At 41.3% G+C, this 19,395-nt stretch overlaps 1 protein-coding gene across 2 annotated transcripts in view; it reads left to right on the top strand.

The window, feature by feature from the left end:
- The window catches only part of atp8a1 (ATPase phospholipid transporting 8A1), a 92,106-nt gene that overhangs the window by 39,119 nt on the left and 33,592 nt on the right, over positions 1 to 19,395 (top strand). For both annotated transcript variants that reach the window (XM_083891713.1, XM_083891712.1), the window contains exons 17-24: positions 3,387 to 3,492; positions 5,292 to 5,374; positions 6,784 to 6,833; positions 7,263 to 7,332; positions 7,978 to 8,062; positions 9,517 to 9,656; positions 11,239 to 11,377; positions 15,317 to 15,381. In XM_083891713.1, the coding sequence (XP_083747839.1) occupies positions 3,387 to 3,492; positions 5,292 to 5,374; positions 6,784 to 6,833; positions 7,263 to 7,332; positions 7,978 to 8,062; positions 9,517 to 9,656; positions 11,239 to 11,377; positions 15,317 to 15,381 (738 nt within the window). The remainder of the gene's footprint in view (positions 1 to 3,386; positions 3,493 to 5,291; positions 5,375 to 6,783; positions 6,834 to 7,262; positions 7,333 to 7,977; positions 8,063 to 9,516; positions 9,657 to 11,238; positions 11,378 to 15,316; positions 15,382 to 19,395) is intronic.

Genomic DNA, 19,395 nt, shown 5'->3' with positions numbered 1-19,395 from the left:
CTCTCCACACGTTGAGTTTGTCTACACTATTCCTTTACTTTCATATTGATAAGTCCGCTAATTATGCTGCATAACAAACTCCTCTTTAGAAAACCACAGCCTCTCTACATCTCTGGTAATGTGACTGTGGTTTTGATGAATGTGCAGGGGTTGCAGTTGTGCTGTTGCTTTGCTATTGATGGATATATTTGTTGTATCATCTTCTGTGAGGTTAATGCTAATGAGAAGAATGTTTAGAAATGATTTTTTTTGCCTTCTTCCAAGAGGTAAAGGACTCACATTATACCCTATTTCTCCAAGTTAACCTCACTCCCTGTCTGTGACATGCTTTGGTCAAAATACCTTAAGGATGAAGCACCACAGCAGTTCAAGCAAGCTGCCAAAACAGCCCTGTTCGGAACGCTCGCTTTTGAGTGCCTGTCTTTTTCAAATGCAAATGAGACACAGTGAACTACGTCTGCGTCGCTGAGGCTCCGGCAGCTAACAGCAGTTAGCATTTGGAAAAGCCATCATTGCCGTCATATATAAAATGTAGCCACTGGACACGTAAATCCTCTGAGGCTGGAAGATTGTGTAGAACTCTGTGCTGCACAAGAATAGAACACAGTTCCGCTCTTACTGATACTTTTGCCCTCGCCTGCACTCTCGTGTTTTTTTTAGGGACAAAATGGAGCTCTGCGAGACAACAATTCCAGGAATTTGTCTGACGTCAGATACTCTGTGGAGGTCAACGTCGCATGTTTTATCTCCTGTACTTAGACGGCGGCAGACCACAAAAACCTGACCGAGTCATCTTTTTTCAAACTTTGCCTACTCACAGGGCCTCCAGAGTCTCAAATATAACTATTACTTTGATTAAAAAAAGTTGATTTTGCATAATATATCCCCTTTAAATACAGTAATGTCACTTGGGTTATGTGGAGCCCACAGCTGGTTGGGGTGAAATCTAAAAACATGTGGAAACACTTAGCCTGGCTCTGAGCCAAAGGTTACAAAAGTCTCCTACCAGCACCTTCACAGCTCACGGATTTACCATGCAACATGTCGTTTGTTCATAAAACATCACATTACTAATTTTAGGAATGAGCCGGACTGCATCTCACATCTCACTGGACCACATCTTAGCACCTTTAGAATACAACCAGTGGAGGTATTTACTTCACGAGGCTGAGAAATAGTTGATATGACACGTTAGATTAAATTTAAAAAAATTGACTTGGGGTTTGAAATATGAAGCCTAGGATGGACGTAACACGTAGCCACTAGGGGGCAACTTTGCCATTTGCAGAAAGAACTTTGTTTCAATGGAAGTTAATGGGAAAATTTGCTTATTCTTGCTTGATTTTAATGTCCGTCAACATTTTTTTTTGATGATTTAATTTCTCATTTGCTAGTTTCAGCTCTTCTTCAATAGCACATAACTTCAGATGTGTACATTTTCCATTTAAAGGGGGGGGGGGATATACTATCAAGCATGTGCCATGCCTAAGGAGCTCTCTGTTGACCCTTCCACTTTAACAACACTGGTCATGTGTGACGTGATGAGTGTCCGTCACTGCTGCTGTGACACTGATTACTCAGGAGTTAGTGGGTATAATAGTTGGCCGCACAGTATTAGCTGTCACAACTCATTCAGCGCCATCGGAGTAAAGGTCGCGACACGGCCTACAGTGTAGTCTCCACACTCTGCCGATGTCACGGCACACGATTCTGTCTGCGTTAAATCATCCCGTAACATTTTTAAGACTTTGCAATTACTCTTTAAAAGATTAAGTGTAAAAGCAACTTTTATGAGGGTTTATTTTTGGCTCACCACATAGATTTACTATATAGGACCTGTTGTATATGTCCTGTCATCACCTTAAATAGGTTTCCTGCCAAAAAGTGGAGACCACCAGAATGTAAAAATAAACGAATAACCGTATCCCTTACAGTAGAGTAAAAATCAATCAAAAAATCAACACATACCACTAAAAAAAACATGTTTTTAAAAAATAACACTCAATCTCATCATGACGTGAGGATTGGCCAAATGTTGACGCCTAAATATCACTTTGTCTCTAGGACTCTGGGTCTAAAAAAATGCATGTGAGAGCGAGAGAACACACACATCTTTCAAAGGGATACCTGTCAAACTAAAGCAGATTAGCATATTGCTAGCAGGCAATAGGGACCGCCTCGGCCTAGGCTGTAACAGACTCTTTGTAATTTCATTTATAAAAGGTCGTTCGATTTGCCCTCTCATTCCCATTCATCCCTTCCTTTGTTCCCCCGTTAGATCTCCCATCACAGCAGCCGTGGACTGACTGACAGAGCGATTTGAATAAAACTATCTTCGTGTGCACAGCTTTTAATGTCGGAAAATGGGGAAAAGCGCTCACATTGTTAACAACTGCAGTTCCACTTCACGCTGCTGTATCGTATAGTGTAGTCGAGGCCTGTCATAGCCCTGCAGGCGGCAGATTCCTCGGCATCAGCTGCAGACGAGGAGCTGGTGGTCCTGCAGTCTCAGACGGGAGCCTCAGCAGATGCCTGTCAGAGTGTTCCCCGTGGCTAGTTAGTCATACGTTTTCCCCTCATTAATTTGAAATGCCCTCAGTATATAGGTTAGGTTCTGTTTTTTTTTCCATTAACTGATGCATGTTTGTATGGAATGAACACGCATGAGTAAATGTTTCAGCAGCTGGCAAGTTGTGAGCGATCCTCCTGGCGCGTTACCAGCAGTCGTTAGTTTGGATGAACCTGACGGCTTAACACTGGAGCCACCTGTGATCCACAAACTGACGCACGCTCGCTGATTTAGCAGCTATTTAAAGACGAGTTCAACCGCGTGAGAGATGCTTTTGAGGAAACGTCCAGGAATATTTTCTAGAGCTGCAACTAACGGTTATTTTCGTAACCGAATCAGTGAAGTTTGTCAAATCTGGAAACAACGTTGACGTTGTGACGATGTTCTCGAAAGTCCACAAACCAAATTGACTTTATGTGGAGCAAAGAAACAAAGAAAATCTTCACATTTAAGAAGCTAATACACTCAGAAATCTTGTTTTGATAATGAAAAAAAGCTTAAAACCGATTATCGATTATCAAAATAGTTGACAATTGATTTAGTAATCGATTAATAATCGATTAATCCTTTCAGTTCTAATATTTTCTATAAATTTGAATAGAATTGTTTTGATTTTGATGAAAAACAGACTTGGATAGGAAACTCTTAATCAAGCTCAAATAGCACATAATGTGCAGGATAGGATATCAACACTAATTTAATAGTCGGAGTCCGTCTTTGCTCTCTCTGTCTACAGTATCACGAAGAGCTGTTGTGTTGTTGTTTTATTTAAAAAACAAAACAATAAAAGTCAAAGTGCCCTATCCTCTTACTATAGCCTACAGCTGCTGTCATCCTGGAGTTCATGACCATGATGGCCATCTGTCACACTGCAGTCCCGGAGCGCACGGAGGACAAAATCACCTACCAGGCAGCGTCTCCAGGTACTTCACACACGACTGCATCATAACATCATGGTATGGATAGAAAAGGGTGTGGCTGAGTGTCCTCTTCTGTGTCTTTTCACAAGAAAACTTCCATTATTGTATAACCCTGTCCACGATTTAGATAAGGTGACTACCAGTTAAGGGTGAAAAGTATTTCACCCACAAACGTTTGACTATTCTAAAAGCACCATCTGGGTACAAACAGTGTGTGCTGCGCGTTGATATGAATGTCGTGTACACGCTGCTATTTAAAGCACACAGTTCGTCTTAGTATTCAGAAAATATGATGATAATTCAGGTAAGACACTTGCGTTTCGCAGCACGACAATGTGAAAACCTCAATGAACACACACACACACACACTCTCGCACCAACTGCAGTTCACTGCAACACAACAGCAGGTTTACCAAACTGCTGCACCTGTTACTGTTGTTGTCGGTGAGGTGTGAAGCACGTCGGATGAAAGCTGCAGGTCCTGAGTCTGTGGATTTTCAAATTGCTGGTGCGGCAGCTCTGACTAGACCTTGATCCAGGTGCTTTTACATCAGTGATGCTGCGTGTCCTTGATGTATTTTTTTTCTTCTCTTTGTTGAGACATTTAATTTTCCATCCAGGGAATGGAACACACACACTAACTACCACAGCCTCCAGGCACCGGTGCTTCATACAGGCATTTATATAATCACCGGTGCGTAGAGTAGCAGCAGTCGTATTTTTGAAAATGAAATATCGTATTCACACCTTGCTTGGTAGATTATATGGTATATATCGCTGTGTGACTGGGGGATCACACTTCAGTGGAGAGAATATGGCCTAAAACACATTTTGTGGATGTGAAATTAACTGTTTTCTTTAAAGGATACTGCAGCTTAAGGTGTGCTCACATTTTTGCCTCAGCGTTCAGTCTCTTGTTGCTTCATGGAGCTGAAATACACACCAGATAATTAGTTGTTTTTATTTTGGACACAGATAGATAATTCCTAGTCTGCAACTCGGTGTTTGTTAATGTTCAAGTACAGATTTATTCTGCTTCTTACAATTATACAAAGTCATGCTGCTCACATTTTGCTCTTTTAGAAGTTCATCTTTTTTTGTCTGATTGCATAAAACAATCATGTTCCCTTGGGCTTTAAAGCAGAGTGGGGTGGAAAATGGCTGCAAAGCTGAAGCTCGTCAAGTGAACTGTAAAAAACAAGCAGAGAGCTTTTTCTCTCTCTCTCTCTGCAGCAGCAGCCTCATGCAACTTGTAAGTTAGTTGTGGACATGAACTACTTTTATACACCAAATATACCTCTCTTTTTTTTATTATTACAACAAATCTGGATTGTGTTTTCTCTATAAGTGTCTTTTAGTGTGACTTGCTGAGCGTTTCAGTCATTTTTCTGTATAAAAGGTGAATTTTTCCCATTTCTCTTGACACTGATCCTCTCGAGTCCTTATTTTATGACTTAACTGTTCCATATCATGTATTTCAGTCACACTTTTCAGCCGCTCTTCTTGTGTGGGCGGCTCTGCTGTGCTCCCATCTCTTCGTGATGGCTTTTTTTTTTTTTTTTTTTCTTACAGGCTGCTAATAAAAGTTTTAGTAGATATCTATCTGTCTCGTCTTGACACAATACCTCCTGACATATTACCAGAGTACAGTGTCATACACGACCTTGGTATGTCATAGCAGGAGTGCAGTTTTTGTCACACGTGTCAGAGTCAGATTCACAGTTACGGTGTATGACAGCAGTGCAGGATGTGTGTCTTGTGTGATTGTCTGTGATAACGCTGGCTTTCTGTTTGCTTTCCAGATGAAGGTGCTCTGGTGAGAGCAGCACGGAACCTTGGCTTTGTGTTTTCGGGCAGAACCCCAGACACCGTCATCGTGGAACTGGTGAGTTGGGAGCTTGTGTCCTGATGAATGGATCCGCTTAATCATTATGCTAACGCTGTGGTCGTCTCAGAGGCCCTTTTAAGTTCCAACAGCTGTGATTGATGATTGACATTAAACAAGGATGTTTTGGTCATTTAGGAATTAAGGAAATGCAATTGCAGGTGTAATGCAACTATGTTGAGGAGAGACATTGTCCTCTTTTACAATAAGCCACAACTTCTAGAGAAGATTTTTTCAGATATGTGGCCAGCCATGAGGGACCTTTTGAGTTATTTACAGATACTGAAAGTGTGATTTCTAAGCTAAGATCAGAGACTATTTGAAGAAGATATGGTCATTTGAATGTAGGCACTCCTCAAACTGCTTTAGGGAGAATTTTAGCCTCAAAGATTTACATAGCGATCAAACAACCCTAATTCAAATACAAAGTTTATGGTTTGAAGACCCACAATACTGTGGCTTCTATAGTGGCTTCTTTGAAACTTCAACTTGAACAATTTAGAAAAGAACGAAAATCATCATTTTGGGAAAAAAACTTTTTTCTATTTTTTCTTGTTTTGTGCTGGCCTGACTTGTGCACCCTTTAGCCGTGGCGGGCCACATATACAGTAATCCTTAAGACAAAAATTGTTGTAACAGAAGGTATCGGACAAGATGGAGGCACCTAAAGGGAGACATCAAAAGAAGAAGAGTGTGGTTCATAAGCTGCTTTTATAAACTGGTAGATTTTGTCAATTTTAATGTGAAGCAAAGCAAACCTAACCACACTCTACGTCCCGTTTATTTCCTTCCCCCTATGACGTGAATCTGCACTCTGTGGAATATCTCAAGGCTGCAACTTTGCTAATTGATTCACTATTTTGTTATTTTGTTCCCAAACAGACCTTGTAATAAAATTGGAATGCATACTACCTCAGTGAACTCAGCATTTATATATTCACATTGACTGCCGTAATGGAAAACAGGAAACGCCACACTCACTGTGATTATATCCTGAGCTGATGCACTGTGTCCTCTCCAAAGCCGCTCTTGTTGCCATAATTGGTTAACCTGATAATTGTGCATCGAAGCGGGGGCAGAAAGGCCACATCCATTTTTTTTTTCTTTTTTCCCCTCTGCTGAGAACATGTCCTCTCCAAGACATTTGTCCAATTTCTTAACCTTTATTAGGTTCCCCAAAGCTCTCAGCGTCTATTTAATCACTCGGCCTTGTACCCGGCAGTTTCTACAATTAAGGAAGTTAATTGAATTCTACCTTGTTGTTCTCCCTACATCGTCTCAGTGCAGCCACCTGATAAACAAATTGCAATCACGCCTGATTGAAGTGGGGGTGGCGGGTGTTGGCGTAAGATGAAGTTGACTTGGAAGATATTTCTGAGTTTTTCCAACTTGTCTTTTTGTTGGTTTAGCTCGGAACTGAGGAGAAGTACGAACTGCTTCACGTGCTGGAGTTTACAAGGTAAACTTTTTCTTCACTTCTTAGTAGGGATGAGTATCATTTATTGTTGATTATTACTTGTACTCTAACAGATGGCTTCTATCATTGTTTACTTTCAAAATAAACATCAATATTGTCCAGATGCTGGTTTTCAATACTTGTCCCTCCTTAATAAATACAGTAAAATCCATAATTTTCTTCCTTAAATCGAATCATTTGCTTCATCATCTGACTTTGTCCCTTGTGAATTCTTCTAATTAACCGTGGGTCTGAGGTGTGGCTTATTCTAACCCACCTCGTTCTAATTTCAGACATATGCCAGCTCCAGCAGTACACGATAATTAGCTGTAGCGGCTGTAACACCTCGTGATGTGATTTCTCTCACTTGCTTAGTCTCAGATGTATCACCCTCTTCTCTCTTTTGACTCTTTTTTTTTTTTTTCCTCTCAGTACGAGGAAGAGAATGTCAGTCATCATGCGCACCCCATCTGGGAAGATCCGTCTCTACTGCAAAGGAGCTGTGAGTGTCCGTCTCTCTCCATGGCAACGCTTGACAGCTCGTCGCCATTATTGTCGTACACAAAGGACGAACTTTCTACTCCTCTTATTGCCTTTCTATCACTCTCCTGTCAGGAAATTATTTTAATAAGCAGCATTTCACACACACACACACACACACACACATGGGTGGTGTTTCTCCAAAATAAGAATATATTTCATAGGCAAAAAGGCACTCCACTGCTACAGTTTAACCAACTGGCCTCATTTCACAGCTGGACGTGCATCTAGATCTCTGCTGGATGTCGGGGCAACATCTGATGAATTTTTGATGACGCGTGTTTTTCTGCATTCTATTTTTTAATGAGCTAATAAAATGGAGTAGTTTGAAAGATAATTGTTGCATATTTAGCTCGCCTTTTGAAGCGGTATAAACGGCACCTAAAAAGTTATTAACTGATTTAGTTCTTAAATTAAAGGCTATTGGTATCATGATACTTAACAATAACCCATCTCTGACTCTAGATGTACTTTCAGAGCTGTAAAAGTATATTATCATTTCAGTACACAGCCTGCGCTGTTTAACTGCAGTTGCAGTGCAGGAGGTTTTCTTTTCTTTCTTTGCCTTCCGTTGGTCAGTAATCAGTGACCGTTTGTTTCTCTTCAGGACACAGTGATCTATGATCGCCTGGCAGACAGCTCGCGGTACAAAGAGATCACACTGAAGCACCTGGAACAGTTTGCCACTGAGGGTGAGTGGACTAGTGTCGCCCCCTGTCTGTTTCAAGTAAAACATCTTTTATTTGGATGCTTGTGTTTTCCATCATTTCTCTCCGGTCACTATCTCTACTTCATCACCAAACTGTAGCAGAAGTAATAAGTGCATTTAAGCCTTTTATTTGACGAACAGTCGGTCAAAATGCACAATTACACTGGATGAATATTAGCGTAAGGCAGTGGTGCTGAAAGACACTGCATCAGAGACTCTCCTTCCTTCCTGTGTCCACACTGCCCCCTTGTGAGACACATGCAAAGTGATGTCATAGGGGATATTTGATACGGGGGCTAAAAATAGCATTCAGGACAGATTGTGAAGATGTTCAGTTGCGGTAATTTCGGAGGGACCTAAATAATAGATTATAACTTATTTTAAGCTTCACCCAACAAGGAAACGACACACAAAACTAGGCTCTTTATTTGATCTCTGTGAAATAGGTTTGCTCTGATTTAAACGTTGTTTGCACTGAACACAGAATCAGAGTTACAACAGAGAGCAGATCTACTGTGTGTTTATGCCGCAGATACGAGTACTGATTAAACAATCGTATGCATAATATGTGTGCACTATACATATTATGAATATGATTATTTAATACAGTTCACCGGTGTCAGAATTTGTATTCAACCTCCTCGACAAAATGTCAAAAAGAGTGTGCATTATGCTGCATTAGCATCGTATCACATGCTGCTGGTGAAAGAAATGATAATGAATTATTCAGAGTTGTTCTACAGTGATAACCAGTTGTCATCTCTTACCCTCAGTCCATTGTGGACAGGATGTCTCAAAAAGTGTATACAGTGTGTATGACAAATGATGCACATGATAGTACATCATTTTCTGTTTTCTCTGGGTTCTCCGGTTTCCTCCTCCCACAGTCCAAAAACATGCAGATTTGGGGATTAAGCAAATTGTACAGGGTGTACCCCACCTTTCGCCCTATGTCAGTGCCAATCCCAGCTGATTCAAAGTCTTGATACTGTTAGGAACTTGCTGCAATCCTCATGTGGAGGATAATGTGATAGAGAATAAATAAATAAATGAATAGTACATCATACTTTCACCCAAAAGACACATAATCGTTCCATCCATCGACTTCCATCCATATTGTGTCTACATGGGAAAACAGCATCCAAATTTGCACATAATTCAAAAGAGCAGGAGAAATAAGTATTTTTTACAGAAGCTATTGTCAAAACACAACATTATTCATGTGTATTTTGTATTTTTTACATTATTTTATACTGTGTTTTGTATTGTTCCATGATGTGAATGAGAACCGCACAATAATTCCAATGCATTTGTACTTGAGCTTTTGCAAATGGCAAATTAACTACATACTTGAGTCTTGATACTGTTAGGAACTTGGAATGAAGTGAAGAAATTGGAATATTTCACCCCTCTTTTGTTGTTGTTTTCTTCATCCAGGCCTGCGCACTCTGTGCTTTGCCGTGGCTGACGTCAGTGAGTCGTCCTATCAGCAGTGGCAGGAGCTCCACCACAGGGCCGGCACCTCTCTGCAGAACAGAGCCCTCAAACTGGAGGAGAGCTATGAACTGATAGAGAAGGTTTGTTAGAACGTGACATACTGACATATACCGTGAGATATTAATCGAGCTAAAAGCTTTTGTGGAACAAAATAATCACACCTGGAAAACTGAACAAGTTCACAAATGTGTTAGTGTGTGTGTGTGTGTGTCAGTACGTGTGAGCGATTCAAGCTCTGACCAGCAGGTAGGTTTGCTTTTCTGTGAGGTGGGCATATGTGGAAGCACTAAGTCAAACACAGGAAGCCACAGTCATAAATCAAACTGCTTGGCATGTTCTCCGTGGCTGCTGCTGCTTGTCCAAAACAAATGGGGGCAATCAATCATCAAATGAACACAAATGCTCTCCGAGAGGTAAATGTAATGTGCGTTGCCTAATGAGCAGAGTGTGGCACTGGTGCTGCCAGGGGTTCTTGCTTTTGGGCAACTTGAAAAATGCACACGGCGCTACTATGCCACATGGGGGCACAATAGAGTCACAGTACAAATTAGGACTCATCTGAAGTTACTCTCCCAAACAACATACTAATAATAATAATATTTAAATTATAAGACACTGTTAAAATGGCATTAATTCCTTCATATGTTGCCTTCATATAACCTTGTTAATTAGTTAGGATTACTATTCCTTTTGTATTTAAAGTGTGTTAATTTTATTTTATTTTAAATTGTCAATGAAGACTTTGAGTGTACCAGTGTCTTAAAAACACAACTGATTTATCTAAGCTTCAATTGACTATATTTGGACTAATCTCAATTGGGCTTAATCTTAGCAGTCATTTTACTAGACAAGTGATATAAGAAGCTACCAGGAGTCTTCTCTCCCACTGTGCAGCCCCAGATCTTAAAGTTGTAACATCATACACGTCAGAAACTGAGCAAAACTTTCAGTAAACACCAGACAAAGTCTTCACCCGTGAGGCTTGTCATTGATGTTATCCTTCCGCCTTGGCTAGAGGGTTGAAATCCTGATCCAAGTGTTTTTTTTTTGTTGTTGTTTTTTTACATACCTCAAACAGCAACAGGGACGATAGAACAATTCTGAAAAAGAAATGGCAAACAGGCCATCCGATACAGTCATGTTTTTCTGTGCTGGTTGGTTTCCTATGATTAGCGAAGACAGAGCTACAGACGCACAGGCAGCACAGCTCAGGTCGCTTCCCCTGCTTTTCCCTTTGCTGCTGGCTCCTGTCTCCTCTCTACCACTGGGTCTTGTCAAAATCGTCGGCCCTGTGATGGGCCAGCCTGAGCACACCACAAGCAGCCCCAACAAACCGCTAAGTTTCCTGGGAAAAACACCAACTGTATTTTGTGGGTGTGCTTGTGTGGGTTGTGTGGATTTTGTCTGTGGATCCACACATAAACAGGGGCAGTGTAACTGAACCAAAACCCCTCTTAAGCCTGCGGTGTGGGCTTTTTTTTTCTGGGTGTTAAACAAGAGCAGCTGATGAGGGAGGGGGGGAGGGAGGGGGGGGGACATGGCAGAGTGAGTGACACAATCCCGACTCACATGTTTCTCTGACACTTGACATTTTAAAGGCCTTCCTCTATTATGGTCACCACTTACTGACTTTGTTTTTAACTAACTTTTACTCTGATGCAGAACCTGCAGCTCCTGGGGGCCACGGCAATCGAGGACAAACTCCAGGATAGGGTGCCCGAGACTATAGAGACTCTGATGAAGGCTGACATCAAGATTTGGATCCTGACCGGGGACAAACAGGAAACGGCCATCAATATTGGTGAGTAGGAACAGTAAGATGATTGTATGGTCTCATACACGGTCTCACCTATACCCTATTTTTTTGAGTTTCCCATTAAAAGTCACCCTTTTATTCATCAAAATAGTTGCAAAATGAATAGAAAATATAGTCAAGACATTGCCGAGATTAGAAATAATGATTTTTATTCAAAATAATAATTTTGTCAAAGATCCAGCAAAGCTGCTGTGCTAGCATAATTGCACAAGGGTTTTCAAGAGTTTTCTAATCATCCAATAGCCTTCTAACGCGATTAGCAAGCACATGTACCATTAGAACACTGGAGAGATGGTTGCTGGAAATGGGCCTCTATACCTATGTACGTATTCCATTAAAAACCAGACGTTTGCAGCTAGAATAGTCGTTTACCACATTGTATAGAGTGTATTTCTGATTAATTTAATATTATATTCATAGAAAAATGTGCTTTTCCTACAAAAATAAGGACCTATCTAAGTGACCCCAAACTTTTGAACGGTATTATAAGTAGTAAAAACAATGGTGAAATTGCAGTCCTGGAGGCTTCGAAAAAAAATGCCTTCAGTTTGAATCCAAGCATATTATAAAGTTTATTACAGATTGCGGTGTTGTGACTGACAGATTTGCCTCTTTGCCATCACAAAGCGCACCAGAGTTATTATAAATAGTCATGTTGCTCAGACGACATATTATAATCCTGTGTCTTGTAGACACAACGATGGCTGAAGCTATTATTAAGCAACCGTCACTACCACCCACTCCTGGCAAGAAAACGCGTTCAGCTGCAGATATGTGATATTGTGTATGCAAGCAGAAAACTTAAATATATCGTCTCTAAATGGTCACTTATTTTAAGCCCCATAATGCCCAGCTTGCAATAAAGGTTTCCTGTTAAAACAATGAAAATAAAAAAAACTCTTCTGATGATTCAGCATTGCAAATCCTAAAATGATTGTAGGACGGTGAAGTCTGTTAAAAATTGATCACAGCCTCGCAGCCGGACACTTTTTTCTTTCCAAGAATTGAAAGATTTGCGTGTGCTACACAAGGTTTTTGAGACACTTAAGACTTGTGTTTGCATTTGAGGTAAAGTCACTCGTTGACCTGATGTGTGAACTGAGATAAGTTCAGATCCTGGAGCCTGTTTCGAGTATTCCAGTCACTTCTGTGCTCTGTCTTCACCCAGTGAGACAAACTACTGACAGGCTGAATGCTTTTCCGTCACACATATCTAGCAAAAGCATCTGTCGCAGAATGCACGATGATGTATGAGCATACTGCACTGACGTGAAGTAAATAACATACTTGTGTACATAAGCAGGCACCAGCTCATGTATCTAGTTACCACAGAGGTTGCAGATGTTATCACAAAGTTGGATGTCTAATTCTGTTTTTATATCCTTTTTCTTCCATCAATAGCGCTGATATTACTGTTCTTAGATGTGGCTAATTTTGGTCAAATGGATCCACAATAGAGGCAAATTGGTAACATAAAATCCAGAAAAACACATCTCCATTAGTGGCTTTTACCTACCACTGTGGCCTGACTGAATCGGCCCTTTGTGCCCACTGTGCCCAGATGTGAGGCGGCTCTGCAGAAGCACAAGTATTTTTACAAGTCCACGATTTGACTGAGTTGCTCTGTAAAAATCCGTGTTCAATATTGACTTTGTTTTTTACCATTTTCCTCACTGAAAGACGATATCCATTTCCAGGGTTAATGGTGCTGCTTTCTGACACGTTGGAAAGGTGAATTCAGCCCATCCTAGTTGGGTTTCTCTGCATTTCCAGGTGGCCCGAAACCACCCAAATGCTGTGCTTGGCAGAGAGTGTGGGACATATTACATTATGTATTTATGATATTCAAGTGTGCAAGTTCGGTTTGACCTGACGCTTGCGAAGATTGTTATTGTTTTAGTGCGCTCGTAACGTTGAACTATCATGACATAATGTAGAGTCGGTGCCTACTCTGACACCACGTCTGTCTGCCTGTGGGGGAAAGAGCAGTGTTTGCTCTGGGACGTTCTCCCAGCGCTGTGAGGTGTTTGTTGAGGGGAGTTGTGCGTACGTAATGTTTAGCGCAGGCTCGAGCCAGAACTCAATGAAAGGACAGGAGTCTACTGAGTAACTCCGTTGGGTTCTCGCTTCACTGGAGGTACCACGTACGAGAAAGCGCACAAATATTTGGTGTGTCATTTTTGGCCAGAGGATGCATCATCCTCTTAAGCAGGGATAAATGAAACAGTAAACACAACCCCCTTATACCGTAGCCTCTGCACATACAGCATGTAAGCCAACCTTTCCACTTTGACATTTTGAGCAAAGCAAGTGTCAGGTCTGTTGGTCTTAAAATTAGGTTTAGACAGACAAAGTATAGGTGCGTTGTCGTCTTAAAGGTCCACTGTGTATGATTTAACATTTACATCTAAGGGTGAGACTGCAGAATCCACTCACACCTCTCTTTCCCCAAGCACATCAGGGAACTATGGTGGCCTTAACATGCTAGAAAGGATGTTTTCCTAATTTACGTGGTAAGCTTCTGCTTCGAAAAAGTGAAGCTGGTGGTTTGTCTGCTGTTGGAACGTGGAGGCTCAAATGACATGTCCATTTTTATTTATAGTATATTAATTTTCTAAATAACACACTGGTCCTTTTAGGCAGTTGTGCGACTGACGAACAAAAGCCTGGTCTGAAGTCGAGGGTGCAGCATGTAATTGCATGCACGCACTTTAACCTTTCACCATTTTTTCTCCATACAGACAAGTGTCTATCCTTGTTATAGTAATTCACCATGATGCAAGTATAAATGGAAACAGGAGATGCACTCAAAAGACACTCATGATTATGAACCATGCGTCCGGTGCAGTGACCTTTCTTTCCAGCATTTGAACAAAGACAAAGCGAGCTTGGACGCGCCCTAAATGTGCTTCTGCCAAGTCGGAGATCATTAAAAAAAACGTTTTACTATCCTTAAATTTGTACTTCTTAATTGTTTCATGTGAGACAACAAGTGTCGCTGTTATAAATTCCTTGGTTCCTGTGGGAGCGGTGTTTAGTTCGGCCTGATCTGGAGAAAGCCAAGGAATCTAACTTCCTCTGATGAGAGGCTGTTCAGCTGCACTCGAATGAATGTAAGATAAACACATTAAGCGGAAGGGCTGTGGCAAGAATTGACAAGGAGGGGGGATAAAGTGGGGGTAAAGACAGTGTTCAGATGGGGGGACATTTTCCATACCTTGGCAAGTTTTTTTGCACCTTTGCACTTAAGAAAACACTCTGCCAGATCCCAGACCCCAGCCCTGTTTGGTTTTGACTCTGGGGGTGGGTGAGCCCGACTCACTTCCTCGTGCAAGTTCTCCCGCCATATCTGTATACAATTGAATTTGAGCGTGTGTTTTGTGCATTATTCTTATCTTGCCACCCATGTATTTAGTAATCACGTGCTTTGCGGTGACCGCCTTAAAGAAACACAAAATCTCTTTCCAGACAGAAGCAAAGTGTGGAAGCCCACAAATATTTGTGTGGTTATACCACAGATGGCAGCCTGTTTTTTTTTTTTAATACAGCCACCGTATGAAATCGAGGGCTTCATTCTTGGTTCATGAAACATTTTTGTTTTCCCCAATGAGAGGCTCGCTCTACCACCTTGCTAGTGACCCTGAGCATCTGTCCCAGCCAAGAGCTGAACGGAACGCTCCCCAGGGAGCCATGTTGGGTAACACAGAGTTGTAACGGCCTATTTAAACAGGAAACTGACAAACCCTTATAAACCCAAGTCATTAGTCATGTCCTGAGACACCGGCTCTGAGCTGTAACTTTTTAATTGGAATCCATTGCTGCATCCTGTAGTATCCTTTATTTTATTTTTTAATTTTTTTGTATGTGTTTTATGTGTGTATTTGTTTGCTTATATGCTTAATGTTTTGCTCTATTTTATTGTAGGACATTCCTGCAGACTGCTGACCAAAAACATGGGGATGCTTGTGATTAATGAAGACACTCTTGATGTAAGTATTTAACATTTCATGCTACTTTAATAACAATAGCACACTCGGTAAATCAAATGTTTAACAGACAAGATGCTAGGGTCGGAGCAGTTTACTGAATTCCTTTAACTTATCACTGATTTTAAAGGTCAAAACACGACGCGAGGACCCTCCCGAGTATAATCATCCCCTTGCATAATCCCCATTTAGAAACTGAATAGATACGTCCCGAGGAAGCCTTTTCACACTCCTGGCCAACACACATCCTTAAATCCACCTTCAGTATCTTTAAGAAACCCAGCAGAGAAGTCTGTTGACCCCCTGGCAGGAGGCCCTTGTCTGTTGTTTCTTAGACTGAAAAGAGAGAGTCCCTGCACTTCCATGGAGGAGGAGAGCTAAGCAGGGTGGACCGCAGATGGAGGAGAAACCCAACTGGTTTCGTTTGTCGGACAAGAAGGGGCCAAATAGCGAGAAAAAGTGGATAGAGGAGGGGAAAACAGCGGGAGGTTGTTTGGAGTTGATGACGGACGGCTGTCACTCTGTCAGCCACTCGTTAAGCTTGATAAATAGAGCAGAGGTCGAATTTTGGGGGCCGGTGCCTTCGCGAATGCACACGAACCGGTGCTTTGAAATGTCAGCTCCCATTCTCCTGTAGTTGAGCAGATGCTTACACAAGGCAGTTTGTTAAAACATGGCGGGAGAACGCTCGAACAATGCACAGCGGCTAGAAGACCAGGCGGCAGAGCTGCTAATTCTGAGTGCCCTCGTGCTACGAGTGAGAGAGAGAGAGAGTAATTGGAGCATGTCGTCGTCCTTTGCTGTGTGGTTATCAAAGGGTGGACAAAGTCTTAGACATCCTCTGCACTAAATCTTACTTGAACTACAATTCCCAAAGTGAGACCCGGTCTCAGAGGCAGGATTAGGTCATTATTGAAATGCTTTGTCCTACAGTCAGTGTTTAATCATCAGGAGAACTAACAGCACACAGTGAGCAATAGTATATTAATCATTAGCCCCAGATTAATTGAGGTCATTATTTTCATATTTTCCTCAAAAAAAAAGTTTACAAAAATACAAAAATCCATAAATTCTAAAAAAAATAATAATAAAAAAGGAGCATTTTAGTGCTTTTGAATGTTCATCAGTGAGATGGAGTTCAGAAAATCGAAGAACATATGATGTGGTGGAAAATCCGCCCCTATGTTTAAGACAAGACGATGACATTACATCCACACAAAATGTCTAGATTCCACATCATGTGTGTCATGTCCCCTTGGCTATATCACTCAGGGCCTATATCAACAATGGAGCTCAGTCTTTATGGGAAACTCCTGTGGATTTCTGAATGGATCCTGCACCCCGTTCCAAAACCAAACACTAGCGAGTCACATGGGCTAAACTGCTCATTATAGCCATAACAAAGAGGTTTTAAGGGGAGATGTTTAGCACTAGCGCGGAGATTCCTCAGTGGAAATTAGGGGCAAAAGGCTACTTTATTTGTGGAAGTGGTAAACTTAGCTTATCACAGTGTGTGATTAATAGATTGTGCCCTAAACAGGAAAGTCTTTCCCATGCAGATGGTATAGCAGTTTATACAAAGCACACACATACCCAGACTCACTGACACTGTGATGTCATCTGAGATAGAGAGGTTTTCTTTTTCGTAGGTTGGTGCAGATGTTTTTAAGGACTCTGTATAACTTTAACCATAATCTCTCACACTTATCTAGCGCTGCAACTAACGATTATTTTCACGATTAATCGAGTAATCACTTAGGTCCATAAAATGTCAGAAAATGTTGATCAGTGTTTGTCAAACCTGGAAACGATGATGTTCTCAAATGTCTTGTTTTGTCCACAAACCAAAATGATTCAGTTTTTAATGATTTCTTTGTTTATATGGGGCAAAGAAACCAGAAAATATTCACATTTAAGAAGCTAAAACAATCAGAAATCTTGATTAAATCATGAAAATAGCTTCAAATCGAGCAAAATTGTTGACAATTGAGTAATTGTTTCAGCTCCACCCTAATATTAACCTAACCACAATTCCCAAATTGCACTAGTTCATCAAAAATGAGTCTCATGGTTCTGGTCTCCAGAAAAAGTCCTATAGAGGCAACACACACACTAATATGATACTGGCCTACACTAATTATTACCTACAAACCTGCATAATCTTGACCAGTCATTTCCAGAGACTGGGTTTGTTGGGTTCTCACCAAATACATTTGCTGACATATATCTTTTTGGGAATGGCTGCTTTATCTATTCCAGCTTTTATTAGGTGTGACAGAAGTGGCAATAAAATGGTCCGAAGCCTTATTTTATGCACAAATTTGCACTTGACACGGTTTTACTGCACATTGTGAATTAAGTACTACCTGTCTAACATTAACCCTAACCTTACCTCAGCATAACATTTTAGAAACTTTTATGACATATGCTGTGGGGACCTTTTTCTTTTTTCTTTGTCCACATTATGTGACCGTAAACACATTTAGGTTCTCACGGCATGAGTAACACCTAGACCACACAGACATCGGCGCACATTAATACTCGCTCCCCATCTTGCGCTGCGCTCTGCGCGCCATCGGGGATGGCTAAGTCTCCGCAGCTGCTCTCTGCTTGTATCCTCTTGCTCAGTCTCTCTCCTCCGTTAATCCATCATCTCTTTTCCTACGTGTCTCTCCGTCTCCCGCTCTCGCTCGGTGAAACATAAAGCTCCTTTCTCCAAATATTTCCTTTAAGCTGGGGTTTCAGAGTTTTGTTATGCCAAGCGAGTGGCTGCGTGGTCCCCTGGAACAATCTAAATGCTTTGACATATCTGACCTTGACATCAGGCCGTGCCCCGCTCCCTCCACCATTCCTGTTAATGATCACCATTTTTTTTTTTTTTTTTAATGATTACAGCTGTTCGAGCATCTGCTTTGCACATTGTGTTTGTTTCCCTGTATTGTAAATAATTTTACCCAAGTTTTATATATATATATTTGACAGTATTTACATACAACTATTAAGCAAGGATTCAGAACCAACTTTACCTGTACACTTTATTAATAGTGCTGGGCACATTAATGTTAACGCACAACGCGTTTCCATGACGACTGACCGGGAAAAAGACGAGCGTGACGTCATGTTTACGCGCCGCGGCACCGGAGTCCAGGCCCCGTTTATATATTGGCATGTGGCGCCACCTTCGGCCGTCTACCAATCATTGCAGTCAGTAGAGTCTCAGCTGCCGAGAAACTACGGGTTGCCAGTTACGTCTGAGCTAAAATGGTGGAGAAAACGAAACCTAAAAGACCTATTTTGAATTTGAGTGTAGTAACCGTTTTTGGCCACATTCTTACATATAGCGGCTTTAAACGAAAAGAGCAGCGCTATAAATAACCAGCGTGGCTGTATACTGCGTCTGTTTTTAAAGTTTAGCATTACTTTAGAGTCTCATTTTAACAACCGGGAGTCACGTAAACATGACGTAATGCGCGTCTTTTTCCGGTAAGTTGTCATTGAAATGCGTCATGCGTTAACGTGCCTTAACGTTGGCGCCGTTAACATGTCCACCACTATTTATTATTATTTCTAACAAATGCTCCTCTTTTATTTTTGTGCGTCAGAGTCCGAGTCAGAGATTTACTGTAACTGTCCACGTAGTACGTCAACCTATACCTCCAAAAATGACGCCATGTTAAAATTAGTTTCATCTTCTAAATGGCTTCACCATCTGTGGGGGAAGATGATTGAATGATGAATACAAAGATGATCTCACCACTCGGTCCACACGACTGTATACCGGACACTAAGTCTTCACGTCAGTCTCATATTTACAGATTTTCATCATCAATCATCGTCGTAGCTGTGTGTAAGTTTATAAGCAAAATGTGATCCTTTGTCAGAGCTTGGCTGTGTTGTCACCTTATGGTTCGAGGTTTGACTGTAATAAGCGTGAGAAACATAATAAATGTATAAAAAGCGAGAGCAGCTGTTCGGCAGCATTTGGGGGATTAGACGTGGACAAATCTGGCTCCATCG

Source organism: Microchirus variegatus (genome assembly GCF_963457635.1).
Source record: "Microchirus variegatus genome assembly, chromosome: 6".
Classification (NCBI taxonomy): domain Eukaryota; kingdom Metazoa; phylum Chordata; class Actinopteri; order Pleuronectiformes; family Soleidae; genus Microchirus; species Microchirus variegatus.
This window is presented reverse-complemented; position numbering and strand designations above follow the sequence as displayed.